We start from the raw sequence: 26,032 nt of genomic DNA on the forward strand, positions 1-26,032 counted from the left end.
AGAGACATAGGTTAATAAAGGGAAAAGACAAAAGTGGGAGGGTGCAGACCCACTTTAGCCCAGTATTTGGAGCTGGGTGCTCTGCTCAGTTGCCCACAGAAGAAGTTTATTGCAAAGGCCTTTTGGGAGCCCATGTACCTGGGTACCTGCAAGGTGTGCTTTGAAAGCAGTTTGTTGGAAGCATGGCTGTGGTGGAGTAGGCACAGGAACGCAGGATGGAATGAAAACCAGCAGGTGAGCTGGGAAGCACTGAAGGGAGGGAAATGCAGATAGACCTGTGCTCTTTGACAGGGCCTGCTGCACCCCCACTTTTCTCAGCAGCAGTTTGTGCTGAGCCCTGTGCTTTTGGGACAGGTCAGAGTGTGTCACACAGGTCTTGTGTGGGCATCCAGCAGAGCAGGTCCAGTGACAGTAAATGAGGCTGTGCTGATTTATGCTCTTTGAGGAGCTGTCAGTGACATATTTGTAGTGCCCCTCTCCAGCTAACTGGAAAGATTACTTTTGAATTCTTTGTGAACTGTAGGGCAGGAGAGGCTTGGGAACAAGTTTGGAATGCGGTACATGAGGAAAATAAAATACAAGCAGCTATTCAGTGCTGTTGTTTGTGCTTTGTGTGGATCTAACATAAGATGTTTCTGTCTGTCTTGTAGAGCCACTGGTAATAATTTCACAGCTGTATTTTCTTTCAAAGCATCTGTACAGTTGTGAAAATGCAATATGCATGTTTTCCTCGATGCAAAGGATGTACAGGCATTGCCTTAAAAAGCTCCTGGGGAGTCTCTGTAACCAGTATGTAAAATGCTAGGAGCAGGGCAGTCTGTACCATGGCATCCCAGCAAACACCTCAAAGCTCTCTTTTACCAGGGGTAGAAAATAGGCTTTCAGGAAACATCTACAACCCATTTCTTGACTGTGTTTTTGATGTGAGCTGCTGCTTTAACTCACTTAATCTTGTGAGTGAGTCATTCAGGTCTTAGGGCACAGTGTGAGGTTCATGTTACTTAAATCAAGATGTCCACAATGAGATTTATTAGCCCAGGGACCAGAATGTTAAAGGTGCAGAGAGATGGAGTGACAATTGTTTTGTGAGTGACATTTGTTTGTTTACAGCTCCTGCTTCCTTAAACGTTCCTTTGACAGCTTATTGTCAGTCATCTCATGAGTTTCTTAGGAGGGGAAAACTGGTAACAATCTGTCTCATTGAGAAAAGGAGCAGAGAGAGAATTTATACCATGATCTCATTATTTTAAATTGTAGCATGTTCAAAACCTTGTAAAACATCACAAGTAATCAAGGAAACCAGTAGGAGCCTTGAAGCAGAGCAGAACAGTGAGAAAACAAGAAAGAATATGCTTTTGTACATAATTCAGCCTGAAATTCAGCAGGCTTTTGAAACCCTGCAGGCCTGAGAGTACTGAGAAAGGGAGTGCTCTCTCAGGACTGGGTATAATGCATTTTGCTTCCAGCACTTCTTACTTTTGGTCCACTTTGCTTGCTGTAGTGAAACTGAGCTTAAAGTTTAGTCTGGGCTTAAACCGCTTCAGGCTTGGGAGGAGCTGAATTCAAGATCTGTGGGCTGAGCTGGAATTGCTCACCTTTGCAGCTCCTCTGTGCACATCCAAGCCAGGTTTGTAGCTTTGAGATGAGGCAGAGGTGATGGGACAGGGGTGATGAGCCTGTGAGCTCACAGGACTCATGTTAACAGGGACACAGCTGTGTCCCAAACGCTCCCAGCTCAGGCTGTGGCTCTCAGTACACAAAATATTCCTGATCCTTTTGATCCAGACCCGTTTACATGTGCCTAAGTAGTATGTGGATGGGCATAAACTTGACAACATACCTAAAAAGAAGCAGAGCCTGATTTGGGAGACAAGAAAAAAAGTGTTTCTTCTGAAGGCATTTTTATTGGTGAATCAGATGAAAGCTGGTCAAGTGGAAGAGAGGGCTCTGTTGAAGTGAGCAGGGTCTCCTGATAATTTCAATGCTGTCAGCATCCCTCCAGTCAGTTAATAGATTTCTCCAGGTTCTCGGTGCCAGGTGAAAATTTCCTCATTAAGCAGAATTTATTCCATTTTCTCTTATCGTTTATTAGTGAAGAAGTGAGTGAATGGAGTTGCAAAGATGACAAGAGTGGAATTTTAACCTAAAAGCAACTACAAATCGACACTGAAAACTGAAACAGAGTCACAAGCAAGGCTGGGGAAAGGCTTGTTCTGTTTATAAACTGCAAAATGAGCAGGGGACTTCAGCTTTCTGAGAAGGTGAACAACCATTTAATAATCATGGTAGCTTGCAAAAGTCTAATTGTCTGGGTTTGAGGCTTTTAAACCCCTGACTTTCATTTTGCAAGGGCAAATGTTAGGGAGAGGAGTGTTGTAGAAGTCTGAAATAAAGGCCACTTAGTCTTCCTTGTTTCAGAATTGATGCTAAGCCAGTGAGGGGGTTTAATCTTTGGAAGGCTTTTTGCTCTGTGTAGGAAAAGTAAGTGATGCTCATGGGGAAAGTGGGAGGCAGTGATGTGAGACTGGGTCATGTGATTTGTTGTATCCAGGACTGAGAATTTTTGTCTTGTCTTTTAGTGCTGGATTTCTGTTGAGCTTGAAGGGTTATTTGCTCTCAAATATTCAAAGAGATCAGCCTGATTCCGCTCTTTGCTTGTTTAAAGGGCTCTCTCTGAGCAAAGGCAGTGGGAATTACCCCTTAAAAATTGTCACCCCTTAACCTCTGCATGTCGGTTTTGCTACCTGCAAGATAAGCATCACCCTACCATATTGTTTTATATTATTCCCATGAAAGTTTAGACCTAAATGCTAAAAATTACCATGATTAGTAAGTAAAAGTTACTCAGTTATGAAAATGTGTGCCCACTACATGTAGAGAGGCAGCCTGATTTCCAGAGCAGTGCTGGGGATTTGCAGTTCTCTGATTTGGTTCCAATTAAACATGTTGGACCAATTCTTCTGGTTTCTTCTATCATGCTTTAGGAGTAGCAGAAGGAAAATATGCATGGGGCAAAATGCATGGAACATGCATGGGAAAAAATTCCATTTCCCCTCTAGAAACTCGTCTTTTCTCTTTTGCATGCTGGTTTTCCTGTAAAAAAAACTAGTTACCTTTCTGCATGGATTAGTAAGTGGCCTAACCTAATTTAAGCTGCTAGCCCAAGGCAAAGGAATCATGGTGCAAAATAATCACTGCTTTTGTTCCACCCTCCCAGCTGGGAGGGAGGGTGACAGTGAATGATATTGTTATAATGAGATACAAGAAATGGAATGAAAACAAGCTGCAAATGAAGGCAATTTGCTGTCTCTGACAGTAATCATATGACAGCCAGCTATGTGTGTTCCTGAGGCAGAAGGGAGGGAGGGCAAGGGAGTAAACGTCTATGAAAGAGGCTCATTTTCTTGGGGTCATCAGGTCTACTCACTCATCCTAAGGAGGCTGAGTCCTTAATAGCCAGTGACTGCTAGCATCAGTTTTGACAGAGAATTGCTGGAGTTTGCTGTATTTGCTTCTGTAAAAACACACATCCATGCCTTCAGTTCTGGTGTTCATGATTTGTGTAAGAAGTCCTGCCTCTGAGCTGAGATCAGGAAGCAGAATGGGTTGAAGAGAAGCAGAGGAGTTTCTGGTGGAGGTATTGCAGCATGGAAACCATGGGTTTTGGTACGCTGTGGTGCCACAAAGTGGGTCTTTGGGAAATCCAAAACCTGGAGACTCAGCCTACTGGGTTAGGCAGGACTTTTTCACCAAACCATAGAATGGTTTGGGTTGAAAGAGATCTTGAAGCTCATCTCATTTCTGCCATGGGCAGGGACACTTTCCACCTGCCCAGGTTGCTCTGAGCCCCGTCCATCCTGGCCTTGAACACTTCCAGGGATGTGGCAGCCACGATTTCCCTTCTGACACTGATGAAGAGGAGGCTTTGCTGGGGTAAGAAGGGTGGTGTGGTGCAGGTTGTAGAGAAGATCCAGGATGTAGGTGGTGCCTGGAGTTCCCTGAGGGCAGAGCAGGCTGTTTGTGGGCCAGGCTGGGACATGGTGAAGAGGAATTATTGTGTTTCTTTCCTGCAGAATTCTCACCTGCTTTCCCTTTCTCCTGTGCTGTTGCAGGAGGGTGGAGTGCTCTCTTCGCGTACCCCAAGGGGAAGGAAGGAATGGGAGAGGGGAGATGACATTGGGAAATTCATAGGGCAAATCCTGTCTGTCCAGGGAACTGAACCCAAGAGTTTCTGGTTCCCAGCTCAGCTCTCAGAACAGCTGGTTTAACACTTGTGTGCCTCTCACCTATTTCACACCAGTCTGACTTTACTGAGGGCAGCAGAGCTGCTCTGTGCCTAGGCCAGAGTGGAAAATTCAGTCCAATGGCTCTCTTTCATTCTCCAGCTTCCTGACACATTCCAATAAATTGGTCTTACCCCTCTTCTCCCACGCAAATAAAATAATAGTATTTATTTTAAAATACCGTCAAGCAAAGGACATAATTCAAAAACTCTGATTTAGGAAAATTGCTTGTTTGTTAATCATTCCTTTCTCCTTATTCAGAGCTTGCTTTCTCATAAAATATTGATTTATTGGGCAGGCAAGAATGCTCTAGGCAATGGAGATATAAAGAAGAAATGCTGATAAAAATACAGGCTTTTTTATGTTTTTGCAAAAGCTAAGCTTAGAAAAGGTAGCTTAGAAAGAGGAGGCAGAAACACCCTTCAGTAAGGGTGGAGTCAAAACATAAGTGGGATGAAGAGTAGAAGAGAAAAGCATAGAGTGAATGAAGAGGGAATGGAGAAGATGAAGAAAATGAAGAGCAAAATTGACAGGAAAATGTTGATCCTCAGAAGTGGCAGGGGAAGCAATGTGTTTGAAATAAACAGCAAAAACTAGGACTTCTGAAAAGCAAAACCAAGGAGCAAGGATGTATGGAAGTATTGAGAGACACTGGTTGTAAATATGAAGTCAAAAAGGTACCCCAGTTTTACCTGGTCAATCCCCCCTCTCCATTTTCCTAATGCAAGAAACAGGACTAAGATACGGAAAAGGGAATATTGAGATTGTTACAAGAGAAAGCCTACCTGGTGTGTGAGCCTCTAAGGGTCCTTTCTGCTATGGATCTCTGAAGTGAGATGCTTTTTCCAAAGACTGGCCATTTCAGAAGGCAGGCAGAACATCCTCAACAACAGGAAGAAAACTTGGCTGGGACAAATTGTAGGTGTGTCTCCCAGCTCAGTACAGTGGTCACAGGGTCAGGGCACAGTTGTGCCTCTGAATTTCTCCTCTCAGAGCTTGAAGAATTTTTTGCCCTTGAGTGGAGTGGGCAGCTGCAATGAGAGGGAGGAGATGGAAGCACCCACATAACGATTGGTCCAGCCCAGTCTAGTGATGCCTAGGTTTGAAATTTAGGCCAAGAGGAAGAATGTAAGGGAGATATTAAGTTAAAGTTTGTGCATTAAATTGTAGGGATACTGAATGCAAAAAAGGAATCGCTGTATGTTCTCTGTGGAGGCTGAAATGGTAAATGATCATACAGTTGTTGTGGTGTTGGGGTTTGACACTGGCTAGGCACCCAGGAAAAACCATTCACTTATTCTCCTCTGCTATATTTGAGCAGAGGAGGGGAAAAAAAAACCTGAGAGGTTAATGGGGTGAGATAAGGATTAAGACAAAACATTCTAAGGGCAAAACAGGCAAAAAATGGTAAAAGGTATAAAGAAAAATTTTTTAACATAATTAAAAGAGGATAATGAGAACCAAAATAAACCTTTAGAACACCCTTCTCTGTCCACCGCCCAGCCCTTCTTTCTTACTGACAACACAAGGAGACGAAACATGGGGTTTTTATGTCACTTTGAAAAAAAAAAAAATCATTCTTCAGTTTGATTAGGGAGGGGAGTCTCTGCTGTTATATCATGGGGTTTTCACCACAGAAGTCAGTTGTCTATGAACTTTTCCAGTGTGGTTTTAATTTTTACAAGTCCTGCCCAACCTGCTACTATGTGATCCCTCCCACAGGCAAAGCAGACTTTCCACAACTGTTTTTTTTTTCCATGGGTCTATGGGGTGTAGTCTTTTAAGGATGAGCTGTTAGTTTGGAAGCAAGGTTCTTCTCTTTCTGTTCAGGTTTCTCACTAGATTATGGCTTTTCAGCATGAATGTCTTTTCTCATGGGCTGTGGGTGGACTTCTACATCCTGGCTTCTTCTGCCCTCACTAAAAGCCAGGTTGTGTTAAATTAACATGGGGGTACAGTCAACCTGTACCAGCCTGATGGATCTCATCATGAGTCACTGATTCCTGTCTCAAAAATGCAAGGAAAGTAAGTTTTTATTCCTACTGCTTGCACTCTCTGCCAGCAGACTGTACCACAGAGGCGTTTGTGTGGGGCACAAAGGGTAAAAAAGATGTTTTATGTTTGAGTCTTCTTCTTTTTCTTGCCTTCACATGTATGATCCTATGGCAGCTCTGTGCTCTGAAGCACTCATGTGTCTTCTAGTTATTCCTGTGAAGCCTTATGCAGAGGTGTTTTTCTTATTTAATCCCAGCAAAGCAGTTCCAGAGGAGACACTGAGGAGAGCCAAGCAGCTGGGGTTCTCTGACAAGCAGATTGGGAAATGCCTGGGGCTGACTGAAGTCCAGTGCCGTCAGCTGAGGCTGAGGAAGAATGTAGTGCCCTGGGTGAAACAGGTATGTGAGAAACATCCCTGGGCCTCCTGGGGGTTCCAAGAGTGGCAGGAGTCCTCTGTGTCTTTAGGAACCCCTGGCTCTGTTAACATCCTCAGGAGTTTAGATGTTGGTGTGAGGAGAATACAGTTTATACCCATGTGGCTGTTCCTTCTGCACTGCAGGCATCAATGTAATGCCATCAACATTCCAAAAGAGAGACTCAGAATATTCTCGTTCATATTCTTTGTGGCTGAGGGGGAAACACATGTGGCTCTAGGAAAAGGCTGGAAACGCTGGCCCACTATGGTAGGACCATGAAGAGCTCTCTCTTCTCTCTTGGTAGTAAATTTTTACAGGCTAACACTTTATTTGAAGTGTGCTATTGTCACGGGTTCATTTGCTATTCACTGTGATAGCATGAGCCTAATGAGCTCATCTGGTATTCATGGCAGTGTCACTTGGTGCTGGGCTGTTGCATTTAAGGTGTGCTGGTATTAAACTGCCACCAGCTGGTTTTCTGTCCTTAAATAGGGTAAAAAAAAACCCTACCCAAACTACTGAATGTTTCTGAAAGAGTTCATCTGTAACCTCAGGCCCAAGTCTTCTGTTCCCCAGCTGCTGTTTTTCTTCTGTGCCTCACCTGGCTGCAGAAAAGTGCCTGGTCTTGCATTGATTCTTTCAGCTGCATATGGCACTGCACTGCTGGATTGATTTGTGTGCCAAGGTGCACTTAATAAGGTCATACTACTTGTGCCTGCCTGTGTGCCTTCAAAGCATATGTTTCTTCTTGAGCCATGGAGTACAAGTCACAGTATTAGCAGCAGTAATGAGCAGCAGACACACGGTGCTAATGATGTGAGGTCACATTCTCCACAATTCACAAGGATTTGGACAGCCAGTGGGGACTCCTGGAAGTGCTTGAATTTTGGACAGATTTTTAAATGGTATAGCACATAAAAATTCATGTCAAGACTGCTTTCATATTGTTCCCTGTTCAGTATTCTCTGTAGAAGTGTTTCAGATGTTCATTCAGGAAACTTCAGCAGTCACTGGTGACCCAGATGGACTGGTTACCAAGTATAACCATGCCATGAGTAGTTGACATAAATAGTTTGTGAACAGCCTGATGGGCAAATTATTCTGGGCTCTCTTGTGACTAATTTAATAAGAAATTGTTGAAAAGTACATATAAAGGGTGGTTTAAAATCACCCTTGCTTTATGTACCATTTAATTCTCAAAGCATGAGTTGTACTGTAACATAAACACGTGGTAATTGTGCACAAGATTTCTAAGTGATATTATTTGTGTGTTTGTGCTCAGCATGGGGGTACAATGGAGTCAAGAGTAGAGCCTGGAGATTCCAGACAGCCTAGTTATAAAGGACAGAAGACCTGCAGGAATCTGTAATCTGCTGAACAAACTGGACAATGAGGGCCTTGGCAAGTGGGGGAAAGTTCCTGGGTTGTGTAGGTGTTCAATTCAAAGAGGGGAAGAGCTAAAACTGCAGCTTAGAAAGAGATGGTAGAGTGTTGTGTTGCACTGTAGGGTCAGGACAAGGCCAGGAATGTGCTCTGTGAACAGCACAGGACAGTTCAGGTCACCTCCTTATATGAGGAAAGGTATGATAGAAAATAATAGGAGTGAAACAGCAGTAGAAAGGGAAAGAAGCAAAAGGAAAGAACCCAAAAATCTGCATGTAGGAAAAATCTTGCACTGGCCAAGTCACAATCCCCCCCCCTTTTTTTTTCTTGTACAGATTGACACCCTGGCAGCAGAATACCCAGCGGTGACTAATTACCTGTATGTCACATACAATGGGCAGGTAGGCACCCTCAGGAACAGCACTGTGCTCTGCTTTGATCTCTTCTCCCTCTGCCATGTTATTTCTGGAAATGTTGCAGATGCCTTGGTCTCCATAGCAATTCTTTTGGCTGGTTTTACATAAAATCCTCATACAGCAGGCCTGGACATTCTCTTGCTCCAATGCTGATCCAGTGCATTTACTGTTAATGCCCTGATGTTGTTAAGAGCCTGTCATATGTCACCTGTACGTGCACAGGGAGGTGCTGGGAATGTAGAAGTCATATTTCCCGTATCTCATCCTCACATTATTTTTATATGAAACTTCACAGGTCCTTAGGCTGCTTGAACAGCAATATTAGAGCTGTTGTTTCTCTTCTGATCTGGGTGCAGCACCACTAATTCCAGGAGAGCTGCACCTGATCTACACTGCTGTGAGCAAGATCAGACTGGAGCCCTGAAGGATCATATTGTTGGATTTGGACTGAACACCAGAAACTGTTTATTGTGAAAAGCACAGAGTTAGGTGCTGCTGAGTACAGATCCTAATGACTTTTTTGTCTCCCTTCCCAGGAACACGATGTAAAATTTGATGACTGTGGAGTGATGGTGTTGGGCTGTGGACCGTATCACATAGGTAAATCTTCCTTACAACTCCTCTGCTCTCCTTGTGCCCTCAAGCTTTCTTCAGATATCCTTGTGGTTCTTTTGTTCCTCTTCTCACATGGTGAAAAAAAACCCCTCCAGAGCACAGTGCACAGGACATCAATTCCTAACAGAAGGTTTGCATTTTATACTTGCTTGGAGATTTCATTTCACGTCCTGGAAAAAAGCAGAAGAATTTTATTGTTTTTCACTTGGTACTTAGTTGTGATTTCCACAAAGTTTTACAGAATTTTTTAAATCTTTTTCCCAGGTCTTGAGAGCCTCATACCTTGTATAGAAGTTTGTTGCTCCCATACCTATCTTATATGTTTACTGCTAGCTCATGATAATTTTGACACTCTGCATTTTACAGCTGTAAGTGTAGCTGAATCTGAAAATATTTTGTTCTCCTCAGCTGCTTTTGTGTAAGCAATTCTCTGTATGTTGTTTTTCCTTTCAACCCACTCAAATCATTATAGAGAGTAACAGTTTCCTTGTGGCTGTGAGTGTTGGGTAGAGAGGCTGCTGAATTCTGCATGCAATGACTTTCGCTTTTTCTTTCCATGGATCTCTCCAAATAGCTTGAAATTATTGACAAGGGAAAATTTTCTTGTTATTCCAAAGTATTTCTGTTCTGCATCTCCCAGAACTGGTGATGGGTTATGGAAACTGGGGTTGAAAACTGCACCCATTTGATTTGCTTGGGTTGGAGAGGTCATATGCTGCCCTCCTGCTGCTGTTGGTAGGACATGACTTTTTGAACTCCGTTTCCAGCGTGAATGTTGAGATGACTGAAACCAGGAGCAACGCTCCATGATCCAGCTTATTTTTTGCAGATGATTCTGCTGTCCAGCAGGCTGTGTGGCATGGCTACAAAAAAATGAAAAGTTTTGCAGTGTTATTTCATAAGCTGATCCAATGTATGTGAATAGATTTTTGTACTGTTCACCTAAAACTCCTCCTTGCTTAGAATAGACGTGGAGGTCTGTTCTTGGTCTCATCTGCTCTGCAGCTTTGATTCAATCCATCAAGGCCACCTTTGGAAGAGGTTGTAACCCAGTAAAGGCTGCTAGAGGAAACCATTACTTGTACCTGTAAAACAACTTTTTCCTAGATACAATAGCCAAATTGGGTTTTCTTTTTCTTTTTTGCTTTTCTTATCCTTTGAAGGCAAGTAAGTGTGTTTTTCCTCTGTGCTTTCAGTATCATATTCAGAATTCAGTGGGATCAACTCAGCGTTCTCTTCCAGGTTAGAAGAGGCTAAATGATTTGGATGGAAGTTAAAATATGTGACATTGTTTTTATTTCCTTTGTGAAAGCTAAGTTGTAGTTTAAAAAGAAACAAAAGAACCCTTATGAATTTTAGTTGAAAGTATATTGCAGGAAAATGTTCACACTTCTGCAAAGAAATGAAAATATTTGAGGGAAGTGAAGCCATTTCAAAAGTCATGCTATATTCTGTGCTTAAAAAGAAAATTATTCACACCAAAGTGGGTTTTTTGAAGTATTTTGTAAACTAATATACCAAATAGAAACATGATGTGGATCAATGCAGTTACACACTCTTGACCTTCAATTCTTGTTTTGCTACACCTTTCCTGCACACATGAAGCCTCAGCAATCCTCACTCTTAACCTGCTTCCAGGAGGGGATCTCCTGTTCTGGGAGGGGGTTTGTTTGTGTGTCAGCCCTAAAAGCAGTAGAAATATATTTCCACCACTGGCATGGGCCAGCAGAGTGCTCTGTAAATTTTAAGATGTGCACATAAACTCAGCATGATTGAAACGTTAAAGTGAGCTCAAAAACATCCATGCATTGATGTAGAAATTGTCTCCTGAGGAGCCAAATCTCCTGGTTATGTTACAACATCGTTACTAGTAATACTATTATTTTCTGTCTCCCCTCTTCCCATGTTTGGATATGATCATTACTGGATGTGCCTGGAATACACTTACCAGCTGTTCAGCTGCTTTCCCAGGTTGTATCTGAAGCAGTCAGATGAAGGCTCCAGGTGACCATTGTGTTCCAAAGCTGAGGTTTCTTATGCATATAAAAATACCTGTGTGATGGAAGTGGGATACAAAAAGTGAATGAGCATCTGCTGTCCCTTCTGGGAAATATCCAGGTTCAGATTTGATTTTCCTCTCTTTTCTGTGGGGTTTTAACTGAAGCTTAGGCATGGCTTTGAGGTTCTTGCTTGACAGAAGTGGGGAAACAACTTCTGTGCCTGTCAGTGACCTGTGCCAGCCATCAGTGTGTGACTAGGTGGTGGGGGCAGCAATTAAGCACAGACTGAATTTCTAACATACCTTGTCCCACCATTTTATATAAAAGTGATACTGGTGGTTAACAATCATGTAATGACTGTGAATGCAGTGTGATGGGGCCAAGCTTTTCTTGTAGACTGTAAGCATAACCATTTGATGATGTTCTTTAATATGCATCATTCTCTGTTTGTGGTACCTGTCTTAGATGTTTGAGCATAGAAATGTGTGCACAAGTCTCGATTCAAGTGTTCCCTGGAGCCTGCAGCTTGCCCAAGGCCAGGCACCAAGTCCTGGTGCCTCTTTCTTTTCAAGATAGCCACAGTGCTTACTCAGGGTTTGGGACAGTAGAATGTGCTCATCCCACAGTGTTGCCATGATCCCTGTAGCCTTTAAAGTAAGATCAAAGGATCACAGGGTGGCTGTACAAGTGTTGTTCTATTGATCTGCCTTACCTGGAGTCAGCATACAGGAATGTCAAACCCACTGAGGTATAATTCTTCTGTTGTTGTTTTGGCTCTTCTGGAAGGTAAAAAACCACCTCAGTTTTCTGTTCTTCACACCACATCTATGCAAATGCTTTGTGTTTCCTGGAGTAAGCAGCTTGTCTTATAACAACAGGAACTCGGTGTAGTTTATCCCACTCTTTATTGCAGGATGTGTGGGTTGGGAGGCAGCAGTGATTGCATGGAAAGCAAGAGCACACTCAAGTGTTTCTGAGCACAGGATGACAGATGTGTTAGACAGGTCTGTCACTCCTAAGCAGCTGAGCTTACCTGTTGTGCTTGGAGGTTCACATTTTGTGGATGAATAATTTCCATGGGAGCACAATTACATTTCTGGCTCTGAGATGACAGGAGCCAATGCCGACTTTTTCTTTTTTTCCACCCCCCTTCTTCAAGCTGGAATGCTGAGAATATCTACTCATGTTTTCTTCTCTGCATCCTTCCTTTCCTTGCCCACTTTTGTGTCTCCTGGCAGGCAGCAGTGTGGAGTTTGATTGGTGTGCTGTCTCCAGTATCCGCACGCTGCGTCAGCTTGGCAACAAGACCGTGGTGGTGAATTGCAACCCAGAGACGGTGAGCACAGATTTTGATGAGTGTGACAGACTGTACTTTGAGGAGCTGTCGTTGGAAAGGATCCTGGACATCTACCAATATGAGGTAAAGAAAAGCAGAAGCACTAAAAAAAGCCACGAAGCAACCCAATTTTTTCTAAATTCCTGTCACTAGCTTGTGAAGCAGCTGGGGGTGAGGGGAGAGAGCAAAAGCTGTTTGCTTTGGATCCCTATGTTGCATTTTACACATCACTGATGCTCCTAGCAGGCTGCTCAATAAAGAGTGCCAAATAAATACGAAATTCTTTTGCAAGATGCCATATTGTGCAATATTTACAAACAGGTTTAATTTGCTGCACAGACATTTATCGCACAAACTGTTCTGTTTGCTAAAGCACTGTTGGGTTTTAGCTGTTAAGCACACCCTTGATTTGAAGCACAAGTCCTCCCCTTGGAGCAGATGAAGGAGTTCTGAGCATCACTCCAACCTGTGCTCAAGAACTTGGCCTTGCAGTGCAGTTGGCAGGTGGATGTGGTCCAGCCTACAGCCAGGCAGATCAGGGAGGGGCACCAGAATTGCTGTCAAACCATAAAATGTCCCAGCTCCTGATCCAGACATTGCTCTGGTCTTTCAGCAATTTTCAAGTGTTCAGAAATGCTGATCTAGGAGATGGAGGAGAGCCCCAGACATTTTTGATCATGAGGGGATATGTAATGTAAACAGTTGGCCCCAATATTGAAAATGTTGATTTCTAGCAGATAACACACTCATCTTGGATTTGTTACTGAGGCTTTTAAAGGTGCTTTCAGGAACTTCATCTACCCTGAAATTCAGCAAGAGTTGGCCATGTAACTTGCTGAAGCAGCTTCGCAGAACCCAGATTTTGTTCAACTTGTGATTTTTCTTGACTCTTTTCCTGGTGTATGAGGATCTGAGCTCATCTCCTCTATGAATGGGTACAAATTTCTAAAATGGTTTTATAATTTGGCCATGTTTTAATCATTCCCAAATTTGGAACCAGGCCAAAGCTCATCAGAAATTAAGTCCCAGACTCTAGGCTCTCTTCTTCAGCCATTTGCAAAATACTATCTAAGTTCAATTTTAAATTGCATGTTTTTACTTTCCTATTTGTACAGGTTGTTTTACCTCTTCTTTAAATTTTTGTAAAACCAGAAACTACTAATGGAAAACACAGATTTTTCAAGAGGCTGAAAGACTCTGGTGGCTCTCTGGACTCTTAAAGGCTGATTTTTGAATGCTTTAGGATTATCCATGAGGCTCAGCTCTAAAAACACTGAACTCTTGTTTACTTAACAGAACTGAACTTCTGAGCAGGGGCGTGGAGGAAACTGGTGTGACAGTTTGTCAGACAAATAACACTGATGAAATACAACATCTAATTACTGCAGGATCAAAGAGAAGGTAGAGATGGGTGATGAGGGAGCTCATTTCCACATGGAGTGCTAGTAATTAGCAAGTTGGGTAAGAAAAATATGTGTTAAGAATACTGAATACATATTGAAACTTGCTTTATCCTGCTTGTCAGAGCAAGGCTTGGCCAGTTTGATGGGAGGAAATGCAGATCTCCAGGTCTAAGAGCAGCATCCTGTAGTACCCAGAGTTTGCAGAGGATTCTGCTACTCTGGCATGGGTGTGAAAACAACCAGCTTGATGTTTGTGCTGGAGGTGTGGAAGCCATCAGAGTCTGAGCCTAAACATCCAAAATCAGTGTTGTACTGTCTAATAAGTCCCAAGGTGAATAGCAAATACAAATAGTGAAACCATTTTCTTCAGCAGCGACATAAGGTAATGGTATGATTATGCCTAATTTGCAAGTAGGGGAACTGAGGAAACTGCACAGAGTAATGCAAAAGAACCTGGGCAGAGCTGGAGACAGAGCCCAGACCTCCAGCAAAGTGTAGTCTAAGATACATTATTTGTTATATGTCATTTCTTTGGAAAAATGAGTGAGCCAAATGCTAATGTCCTGTTAACAGAATACTTCCTCAGGCAAGTGCAGCTGGAATTCAACCCCTAAGAAAAAGATCAAGTTAAAAATTGATTTGATTCTGAGATCACTCACCAAACCTGTAGCTAGCCATCTCTCCCAGCTTCACACACAAAACAGGAACAGTGTCATAATTTCAGGCTGTTCTTTTAACCTCCCCTGGTCATTCCCCTCCTCTGGCGTTTCAAATGAAATAACTGAAAAGTCCTGGATCATTGTCAAACTGTATGTAAAAACATCAGCAAACAATGAACACATCCCTGAGCCCTTAGGGATGGTATTTCAGCTCCCCAGACGTTGCTAGGACTAGCAGCAGAGCTTGGGCAGCTGTTAAGCCCAGGTAAGTTTGTGCACTGCTTTGTCCCTGCTTTGCTGATTAAATAAATCAAGCTGCAGCAAGGAGCAAGCTCCCCAACAGCACTGAGACAGCTGCAAGCTGCCCACCCAGAAATGCACACAGCTCCACACAGCCCTCTCCCAGGGGTGCACTCAGCTGTCCCCCCTCTTTCCCTTCCCTGTGTCCTCTTTAACCTCCAGCTGACATCCACAGCTCTGCATAACAGAGCTGTTCATTGGAGGAAAGTTTAATTTACTGCAAATGTGAAGAGTTAGGTGGTAGTCTGTGAGGATAATAATTTAAAAAAGAAAAAAATAAAATTCCTTCCCTCAGATTTATTGGCTTTTTGTTTCCAGAGAAGATGTTCCCTTTTTATTTTAATATCTATCTGCTTGAGGGCCTCTACTGATTCTTTTTTGTGTTTCGGAGATTATTCTGAAACAATTCATAAAAGTAAAGGAGGCTCCTAGGTACAATTTTAATGGTCTAATTTGTTTTCAAACTCAGGGAAAAAGAAACCCCAGCTCTATTACTAATGACATAACAGCAAGGTAGTAATAAAAAGAGCGATTTTTGTTATAAAGGGGAAAATAATTCTCTCTAGGCTTCTTTCACTAGATTATGTATTGCATATATTTTAACGATATCTAATGGCAAGGATGTTATTAATTTTCTTTATAATTAAAATATGGCTGATGACAAAGTGATATGCAGTGGGGTCCCTGCCTGCCTGCCCACATTTCTCAGTGGAGCAGTCATGTTCCCTGTCAGGACAGCTCTTTGGGTGGGAACATGCTTTGGGAAACAGCAGCAGAATTTTAAAATAAAAAGTAAGCAGCAGCTAGATTCAATTTATGTTTTTCTTGAGTAAAAATGAGTATATGATTCTTTGCTATCTACTTGAATAAGGAATCTCCTCTGTCTCCTTAGGGCTGAAGTCCCTAATTCTATCCCTTTGATGTAGGCAGTATTTGGATTTTAGATGTGCGGTAACTAGAATTGTTTTAAAGGCAGAAATGAGCAGCAGCTGAGGAGAAGCTGTTAGCTGGGACACTTCACATTTCACATATGTCAAGGACAGATTAAGATGTTGGTTGACCTTGGAAGCAAAGCTACTTTGACTTGTTACCCTCCTTCCAAGCTGCAAGGAAGGGTTTGCTTATTCACACTCTGGTTCTTTTCCATGTGGGAGGATAAAGGGCCCAGGGACCAGAGGGAGTTACTGTGTTTTGGATGGGTCTGGAAGCACTGAGGCAAAGATTTCTCTTCCAAGCTGGAGATGGTGAGCTCTGATGTCATGAGACAACCTCTTTTGGGCACAAAACAGCCCCTGGCCCTTTTCACTGCCTGTCCTAAGCTCTTTCAGATGGTTGCTGTTGGCCAGCAGCATCATGACATCACATAAGTGAATGCATAGTGAAAAGGAAAAAGATAATCACCTCATGCTCTGCATTAGCCTGCTGAGCAAACAATATTGGGATAGTAAGTGCTGCCTAAATGCCAGACTGTTGGATCTTTATTATGTCAGGAAATTACCACATCAAAGCTGAGTGGGGACTGTACTAGCATTTATCATCTGTTTTTGCCCAGTCACCTATAGTCCATCCTGCTCTCAGTTTACAGTTTTGCCACTCCAAATCCCTTTAAATCCCTGATGAAGGAATTCCTCTTCCAGGAAGGCCAGTGAGGCTGACCTTCCTCAGGAAAAACACACTTGTTAATTAAAAGAACATTGTTCCTCTATCTTTTAGAGCCAAACCATGGATCACTTGATTTTTGTTTCTTGTTTGTTAGAAGTGGGTAAAACTGTAGAACACATCTGGTTCAAAAGAGCCCTTCACTTGAGCTGTTCCATGGGCCAAATTGTCCTTTGGGGAAAGTTTCACTGTCTGTAATTTGAAAGTAAAGTGCTCTTTGTTGTAGGTACTCTAAGGCCTTTTCTTCTATTGAAAATTTTCACACCTGACTAGATTGTACTTGAAAGCATTAGGAGTTCTATGTAAAAAGAAAAAAAGCCCATATTTGCACCTGTAGAAAGGTGTGTGTTAGCAAACAAGATCACCTGTCTCTTGTTATTTACTGTTTATTATTTCCTCACTTAAAACGCGATGCTGCCCAGTGACAGACGTGAAATGCTCCAGTGTGGCTGGAGGATGCTGTGCCACCTGTTCTGCCCCATCTGCCTCTGGAAATGGAGTGCTTACAAATAACCTGTGTGGAAATGAACCCCTCTGACAGCTTTCTGAAATACTTGCTGCCATCCAGGGCACTACCAGAAATGAGGAGCTAGTCAGGAATGAGGAGCATTGATTAAAATAAAGGGCTAAGTGTATCCACAGCTTTGCAGACTGTGTGGTGTGTTGGGCTCTGTTGATTTAGACTCTGCTTAGCTTTGTTACACTCCTTAAACACTGGCTTCTGAGGCTAGGAAGGGTAGTTTGCTTACTGAGTGGCAGTGCTGGCAGAAAAAATCCCCACATAAATTCCAGTTGTTTCCCACTTCCCCTCTGCTGGAGGTTACAGCCTTGCATCTCTAGAATAAAAAAGATTTTGCATGCATGCCTGCTCCTCTGAAAATCCCTGACCATGAGCATGGGAGAGGCTGTTTTCTCCAAGAGCTAGACTGTAAAAGAAAGAAGACCTCAGCATCTTGTTTGTTCTGGGAAAGCTGAAGCACCTAAACATGACATGCAAACAAAGTTGACAGCCTGTGGTTCAAGCAGAAGTTAGGGAATCATGGGTTGATGTGAAACTTCTCTGGTTTCCTAGGGAATTTGACCTCCAGTTATTGCTGAGTTTTGAGTGATCTTGATCCTAGACCAGGATATTGCTGGTTTAGGAAGGATACACACTACAAATCACACTTTGCAGCCTGGGTACCTCTGGATCAGCACAATTATGAGAAAATCATTGCATGGCTTGAGTTGGAAGGGACCTTAAAGATCATCTAGATCCACCCCCCTGCCATGGGCAGGGACACCTTCCACTGTCCCAGGTTGCTCCAAGCCCCTTCCAACGTGGCCTTGGACACTTCCAGGGATGGAGCAGCCACAGCTTCTCTGGACAGCCTGTGCCAGGGCCACCCCACCCTCACAGGGGGAATTTCTTCCAAACATCTAACCTAAAGCTCTTCTCTTGCAGTTTAAAACTGTTCATCCTTGTTCTATCACTATCTGCCCATGTAAGAAAGTTGCTCCCCTCTTTTTTAATAAATTCTCTTTAGGCTCTGGAAGACTGCAATAAGGTCTTCCTGGAGCTTCTCTTCTCCAGGTTGAACAACCCTGTCTCTCTCAGCCTGTCTTTGTAGGAGAGGTGTTCCAACTCTCTGATCATCTTTGTGACCCTCTGACCTGTCTTTGTTCACAGCAACCTGAAAAGGGACATAATCTAAATACTGAATTTTTGTTGTGACAGCTCTTCCTATTAAGATAACTTGGACATGACAGTGCTCCTTTCTGTCTTCCAACAGGGATGCAGTGGCTGCATTATTTCTGTAGGTGGGCAGATTCCCAATAACCTGGCAGTACCCCTGCACCAGAGTGGAGTGAAGATTCTTGGTACAAATCCTTTAAAGATTGACCAGGCAGAGGATCGCTCCATCTTCTCAGCTGTCCTGGATGAGCTGCATGTGGCCCAGGCTCCCTGGAAGGCAGTCAGCACCCTGGTAAATTGGGATGTGCATCTGGGAAAAGCTGAAGCAGCTGGGGGTTGGGATGTGCATCTGCTCAGGAAGGACTGAGTCACTGACATATTTCAAGATTTTGAAGCATTTGACAGTTTCCTGCTTGTGTGGAAGGACTTTTTGATCCCTGTAAAGTGATGCCACAGCAGCGCTGGCACCGGGTGGGAACTGGAGGGGAAGTGCCTTTAAATCACCTCACACAGCCTGGGGTATAAACCCAGCAGAAGTTAGCACCACTGACAGGCTGGTTTAGATATCCTGCTGGCCTTGAGATGTGTTCTAGCAGGTGGAGATTGCAAAGGAATAGAGATGTGTTGGCATTGCTCTTTTTTCCCAGTGGAGCTCTATGGACAGGGGAGGTCTGAAGGTGACAAGCTCTGAAACCAGGATGCTGTGTGTTACTTTAGATGGAGGCTGCAGTCCCCAACTTCTTTCCCCTCATCCTGATTGCTAGAGAAGTGCAAATTGGAATTTTGGAATGACTTTAAAATATTTTCTTGTTCATGGCATGTTTTTTCTCCCTCTCTTTAGAGAGATGCAGTTGAATTTGCAAGGTCTGTGAGTTATCCATGTTTGCTGAGGCCCTCCTATGTTCTGAGGTAAGGCTCAGCTGTCAGAGCTCAGCAGCGTGGGGTAGGAACTCCAAAAACCTCTTTGAGACAAGATTCTTTGAGACAAAACTCCAAAAAACCTCTTTGAGACAAGGGAGAACGCTTTCAGAGGATGTGATGTGTGGAAAACTGAGTGCTGGGTGGATGTGGCATTAAGCTGCCCGTGAGACAACTGCTCAAACCATAAAGCAAATGGGTCCCTGAAGCCCATCAGGCACAGATCAAAGGTAGAACATAATCACAAGAATGTCTGTTCAGCTGTATTACCTTTTGCATACCTCAAGGCCAAAACCACAAACCATCTGGGACATTCTTTCAGGTTCCTGAGATTGTTACCTGTACAATTAAGTCAGAAGATTGTTTGCCAGCAGGAAAAAGAGAAGGAGACCTGCTGAGGCTGTTTATTGAGATGGGCATCTGTTTTCAGAAAATGACAGTGTATCTTTTGAATTCAGCTTCTTATTTGCCAAGCTTCTCTGCTTTACAGGCATGTTTTATGTCCCTACACTGTGGCAGCTGCTTCTCATTAAACAAACATTGTACAGAGTCCCTCATTTCCAGCAGCCAGCCAGACTTCTTGAGGAGGTTACACCAGCACATGCACACAGCAAACTCACAAACTCACCAGTTCTGAATGATTGCTCTTCTCTGTGAGAAGTTTCTTCCTAGCTGGGTGACTCAGCACAGAGAGGCAGTTTGCTGGGCACAGTTTACAAGTGAAAATAAATTGGAGACAGGATCCTTTTCATATGAAAGACACATCTATCAAAATGAAGAAGCTCAATATTAATTTTCAGGGCTGGGGGACAAGCACATTTTTATTTTAAAAGAAGAAAAGGAGAAGGGTTTCTTCAGCCCAGAAGAAAATATCCTTTAGAAGAGACTCCTGAATGTGACTTTTCTATCTGGTCTCTAAGATTTGAAATAGAGTTCAAGCAAAGTTAGAAAACAGCCCTCCTGTCAGGAGTAAAGTTGAGTATAGTTAAGTATAAGGTGAAAACTGCTCCTGAGGTAATCTGTCAGATTGTAAGGGAACACCTCTTTTAGCCTGTTGTTTCCATCTGTGTTAAAACCATTATAGGCCCTTTTGGTGTTAAGTTTTTGTTAATGTGTGTTAGTGCAGGGCAGGGGCACTCCAGGGAGAAGGATGGAACTGGAGGATGTAAAACTTTGAGGAATGAGAGTGTGAAAAGCCCTAGCATCGCTCTCTGCCTGCCCTCTGCAGAACAGCAGCAGTCCACAGCTAGGTTTCTTCATCCTCGGAGCAGATATGACCTTTAATATTGGCCAGTTTCCTTGGAAAACGAAATGCCTTTCCCCACCAGTTATGTAGTGTGTACACCAGCTCATATCCTCAGTGGTACTACTGACACAAGTTCATGGATTTATTGAACTCTTATTGATTTACATCAGCTGAAGAGGTAAAAATAATCACGTAGGTACCTGTGTCTATTTATTTTGGGATAAAGTGACTGATCTAGGGGATAGATCCTTCTTCCACTTTTCCCCACAGCCTCTGTGGGCTTGCCCATCAAAGCAAAGGGCAAGCTGGGCATCAGTGGGGGAAATGTAACATCTTTTTTTGTAAGATTCTTGTCTTTAAAAGGGACTTGGATCACTTACTCTGGACCCATGTCCTCCCAGATCCCCTTCTCTGATACTGCTGGTAGAGAGCAGCTTTCAGATATCTGCTGTACAGTGTCTGCTGCCTTAAGGAATGAGATTTAAGGAGAGGAGCACAGTGAAATGGCCAGCAAAGAACAGCATCTGGATTTACACTGTCACAACCATTGCCAGTGACCCATGCAAACCTCACTTCATCTGTCCCTGAGGGCTAAAGGGAGCCAAGTGTGTTTGTGCTGAGCTCCCAGCTAACCTGGCCCAGGGGGAAAGTCTGGGCCTTACTGGGGTGGGTGGCTCAGGAGCCATCTCCCCCAGCTTAGGGGACCTTCCAAGGCTTGGCTCAGCAAGGGCATTTGGCAGCAGTGTTCAGGCTATGAAAACACAGTTCTTTATTTCTCCACTGCTCTTCTGGAGGTCTCCTGCCTTCTCTGGGAAGGATAATGGGAAGTAATTGGGTGCCACCTCTGCCTCTCTCTGAGTCAAGAGCAGAGCAAATGGCTGGAGTCAGGAGCTTCCTTGGCTAGTCTGTCATACAGAGGGAGTTGGTAACCCTGTGAACCCTGTGCCCTCATGCCTAACACTCATCTCTCCCTAGAATTCACAAGGGAAGCTGACCTTGGTGCTCTTCTTTCCTATTCCCACAGTGGGTCTGCAATGAATGTGGTATCCACTGAAGAAGAAATGAAGAAGTTCTTAGCAGAAGCCACCAGAGTCTCTCAGGTACCTCTCTTTGTGCTGCCACTTCTTTTTGTGTTCCCCTCATTTGTTTCTTCTCTACTGTGTTTTCTCTCTCTTTGTTTCCTTATTGTGTCTTCCTCACTCTTTCCCTTCCTTGCCTGCGGAGGAGGTGCTGGGTTTGACTCCTCAGTTTGTTCCCTAACAGGCTCCCTCCCTAACCTGGGAGCCTCTCCTTAAATATCCTTACTGACCCCACTGGGAGCACCTTTCACTCACTTTCTCAATTGTTTTGCCTGGCTTCTTTGAAAAATTAAATACTTCATCTTACTATCTCTTCTGAAGGTTTTTTCCTTTTTTTTTTTTTTTTTTCTTTTTCTTTTTTTTTTAAAAAAAAATGGTCACTGTTCAGAACAGGGTTGTGGCACCATAAACCCTGCTGTCCCAGGAATCTTGGATTCAAAAATAAATGAATCAGAGAGGAACTCTCTGGAAACACAACTGGCTGTGGAAGTCTGACATATTACTGCTTTCTCAGGATTCCTAGGTGTTAAAGCTTGAACAAGAACAAAAACTGTGAGATTTTTAAGTGTTTGAGGCAAATGGTGGAAGAAAATTTCAGCAAGAAATGGTGGAATGAATGGGAAGTACCTTTCAAAGTAATAATATCCTGAAGGATAGGTTAGTGTGGAGGCATGGAGACCACTTTTTACCATCTTTGACCATGTTTTAGAGGGGTAGTTCAACTGTTACTCCCACCAGAAGGAATTATTTAACTAATTCTCGGAGGACTATAGGGTCAGCCTGTGGCAGTGTGCCAGCTTCTCAGCAGCCTCCCAAAAAGCCTGACTTCCCTCTGCACTTCTGAAATACTCTGCTTTGTGTTTACAAAGACCAGGCAGCAGCCTCCAGCCCCATGCAGTGGGACAGATGGCTTTGTCACACTGCTGGGTGGCTTTGTGGTGGCAGGGGATGCTCTATAGGAGGCTCTACCCAGAAAAGTGACCCTTGGCCAGTTTAATCTGTCACAGCTTGACCCACTTGAATGGGGCAATGCTGGTTTTTTGTTCCTGAGAGGACTCATCCCTGGTACAGAGCCCCTTCTGGGAGCTGTGTTTTGAGTCTAGCCAAAACATGAGATATTCCTAGGGGAAAGAGAGGGTGCTCCCATGGGATCCTTTTGATATCCAGTTCTGCTACACACACTGCTCGCTGCAGACATGGCCACTTGCACACCATGAGGTTTGGGTGCTCTGGTTCTGATCCTGAAGAGAATTACCCTAGATTTATACGCTGTTTTTGTCCTCGTGTGGTCAGACTGCCAAGGGAAGAACTTCTTCCTTCATCCACTATTGTGTATTGACAAAAGCTGTGGTATAGGTGAAGCCAAGCTAGCAAAAAGCAAACCAAAAAACAAAAGTATAATGTTCTGCCTCTACATTAGGGAGGATTTTTCAGTCTTGTCATGGCTTTGTGGCCTGTGAGTGGTTCCACAGAAGCTCCCAGTGTTAGTTGTGAGCATCTCTGTGGGACATAGGCTTAGTTTTTCTGCTTCCAAAGCCTTACCTAGCTCTTCACCCAGCAGAACTTCTCCAGGTAAAAGCCCTGACTAGTCCTTGTTCTGCTGTTTTTACGACTTTGCTGTTTCAGTGTTGTGTCATTATGGCATTTATGTTGTCAATAATGTTCAAAATTTCTAATGCAGGTTGAGACAGATTGAAGTAAACAAGGCTGTGTGCACATATAAAATCTTCAGGTGAAAAACTGCAGCAAGACAGAAAGTAACAGGACACAAGCCACTAAATTTATGAAACAATGTAGGCTTCAGCACTGTCCTTGCCTGTGAATTTACCCTTGCACTGATAAATGGAAGGAACTGTGTCTTGTAACTTTTGGAGCTGCTTGGTATTTTTTCAAGAGGGGCCTTTAAAACATGCACAAACTGTCATTTATTTCATTTTATGCTCTAATAAATAATAGGCAGTTAATAGTGGACGGGACAGGTAAAATGTTGAGACACAAGGCTGGCCAGGAAGAATTCAGATTAGAGGTTTTTGGAGCAAGTGTCTGGAAGGAGAAAGTATAAGAGGGGAGTGGAAGTGTGTGCTAGCATCCCAGAGACCGGCAAGAAGAAGAGGAAGGAAAACAACCAGGGAAGGTAGTGAGAGTCCAGGACAGGCCAGCTATAATTAGTGGCAACCTCTCCCTGGGAGACTTAGGAAACTGGGCAGAGAAATTAGAAAGGAATGGATCAGCTACATAAAATACATGAGTCTAAACCAGCAAAGAACCACTCTGCAAAGTCCTTGAGAATGCCAAGGATGGGTTCCTCTATGAAGCACCATGCCCAGTGAGATGGCTGGAGGCTCAGACCGAGGGGGAATTGAAACTCTTGGAGTTAAGGACTGTCTTTAGGAGATGGGATTAGAGGTCATTGGATCCATGCATTTCTTTTTTGTGCCATGACCTCTATGGTTTTGCCCCAAATTTCTCTGTCCTGGTGTCCTTATGGAGAGCTCAAACCTTTTTTGCATCAGTGGTTTTGGGGAAACCAAAGTTTCCCCCATTCTATCTTTGCAAAGTTCACTTATCTGTGGAAATGAGGATATTAATTCATCTGTCTTCTGGTCTTTTGTTTCCAAAGGGTCCTAGGTGGCCTACAAACCCTCTCTTACAAAAACTTTCTAATTTTTTCTTGTTTTGATGGCAGGATTACCCTGTGGTACTCACTAAATTTATTGAAGATGCCCGTGAGGTGGAAATGGATGCTGTTGCTAGGGCAGGAAGAGTAAGTACTTTTCTTTAACATTAAACTTGTTTTTTCAGGATCTGAGATCTGCAAAAATGTGTAGTTTGAATGATTTACTGTAGAGCCATGGATTCATGGCTGAGGAGAGTAAAGAAACAAGAATTAATCTTAGGCTCAAGCCCATTGTGCTTGAAAATCTCCACCTCTCTTATTGTATACATCTAACCAGTTATTTTTTAAGCGTTGCTTATCCATGTAAATGAATCCTTTTGAATACAATTTTTTACCAGATTTGCAAATCACTGGTTTCAGAAATTACTTTCATCAGAATTTTATCATGGGTTATGGAATTACCACAGTTATTCCATATTTTTTTACAACTTCACCTTGCCTTTCATTACTCAGCAAAGGCAAAAAAAAAAAAATCACAAACTTCACAATTAACAGAAATAGTCTTTTTAATAAACTTTAATTTTTAACCAGCAGACACAATCACTTTTTTGGTATTGAGGTTGTGTGCCTTGATGCAGTTAATTCAATTTAAATCCTTAGGCCTGGAATTTTTTTGTTTCATTTAAAACATCACAGAAGAGTAGGGGTAAAATCCCATACCAGTGATGCTGGGGAATGATGACTTTGTTGTGTTCTGGCAAGCAGAACTTAGAAAGCTGGTTTAAAGCCTCTGTAGCTTTTACCTTCTGAGCCCACATGTATTAGAGAGGGGAGGGAAGCCTCAGGATCTCCAGGCTGTGGCAGATGTTTGTGACACTGATGTCTCCTCGTTCACATGCCTAGTGTCTGCTTCAGGCATATTCACCCCAAAATCTTGGGAAATTCACTTTCTGTTCAGGAGGCTGGGCTGTGCTGGGGAGGAAGGAACAGTTTCTGAGAGGGTGAAATGTCCCATTTTTGTGTGCAGGTTATTTCACACGCTATTTCAGAGCACGTGGAGGATGCAGGTGTTCACTCAGGAGATGCCACCCTCATGTTCCCCACACAGACCATCAGCCAGGGAGCCTTGGAGAAGGTATGTGTTGCACCAGCACTGAAAAGAGAAAAGGAAATGAGGGCTTGACTCTGCTTTCCTTCCACCACCAGTGGAGAAATCAAATTGCCAATGATTTTTTTAAGGCCAGTATGGTATGTTCATGAGGGATGTCTGAGCTGTATCCCAGTAATTCAAGCAGTAGATGAGCACACTGTTAGACCCATAGGATTTTTTTGTTTCCCAGGTTTAGAACCAGCTTCTGTAGCAGCAGAAGATTGTCTAATTCATACACATGCCAAATGGTTCTCTTTCCACTTCCTTTTCTCCCACAATACTTTCATGATTATGTCAGATGCATGACTTTCTAGCTTCCTGCTTTTCCAAAAATAATATCAGGATGAATGAATCTCGCTTAATCTTGACTTTTTCCCCTTTCAAGAATAAACCTTGTGATGCAGAGTTTGATGTTAAGATGCATTTTTTTCAATGAAATGTGCCATGCCCCTTTATGTCATCCTGTAAAGGGTTTGCTTGGAAGCCAGCAAAAGCTGTAATGTAATGATCTGTGCTCCAGCTCTGTTTCCAAGAATGTCCAAAGTCTTGTTTCTGACAACAGCCATGTCCTGAAGCAAAGCTATTCAAACCCTTGTATTGACACACCTGGGAAATAAGACTTTCCTCCCAGTTTGTTCCAGAGTGTATCTACTCAGCCACCTCCCACTGATCTGTGATGGGGCAGGCACGTTGGTGAAAGACTTCTAGGATGCTTACAAAACTGATTAGTTATTCCCAAATAACAGAACATTATTCTTTATGTCACCAAGAAAGGTATAAAGACTCCAGTGTGCAGTGTAGGAATTGCTACAGGGCAAGGCTTTGATTCTTTGTTTTTCTCCTTCTCCCCTCTGCTTTCTCACACACACAGAAAACCTGATT

The 26,032-nt window shown here is 43.2% G+C and overlaps 1 protein-coding gene across 1 annotated transcript in view; it reads left to right on the top strand.

Annotated features, from left to right (window-relative positions):
• CPS1 (carbamoyl-phosphate synthase 1) overlaps window positions 1-26,032 on the top strand; it is an 88,821-nt gene that overhangs the window by 47,017 nt on the left and 15,772 nt on the right. The window contains exons 22-30 of the mRNA XM_058839473.1: window positions 6,535-6,676; window positions 8,413-8,478; window positions 9,030-9,093; window positions 12,347-12,528; window positions 18,238-18,432; window positions 18,982-19,049; window positions 21,329-21,404; window positions 24,070-24,147; window positions 25,028-25,135. Coding sequence (XP_058695456.1) covers window positions 6,535-6,676; window positions 8,413-8,478; window positions 9,030-9,093; window positions 12,347-12,528; window positions 18,238-18,432; window positions 18,982-19,049; window positions 21,329-21,404; window positions 24,070-24,147; window positions 25,028-25,135 — 979 coding nt within the window. The remainder of the gene's footprint in view (window positions 1-6,534; window positions 6,677-8,412; window positions 8,479-9,029; window positions 9,094-12,346; window positions 12,529-18,237; window positions 18,433-18,981; window positions 19,050-21,328; window positions 21,405-24,069; window positions 24,148-25,027; window positions 25,136-26,032) is intronic.

This window comes from Poecile atricapillus, chromosome 5 (assembly GCF_030490865.1).
Source record: "Poecile atricapillus isolate bPoeAtr1 chromosome 5, bPoeAtr1.hap1, whole genome shotgun sequence".
Classification (NCBI taxonomy): domain Eukaryota; kingdom Metazoa; phylum Chordata; class Aves; order Passeriformes; family Paridae; genus Poecile; species Poecile atricapillus.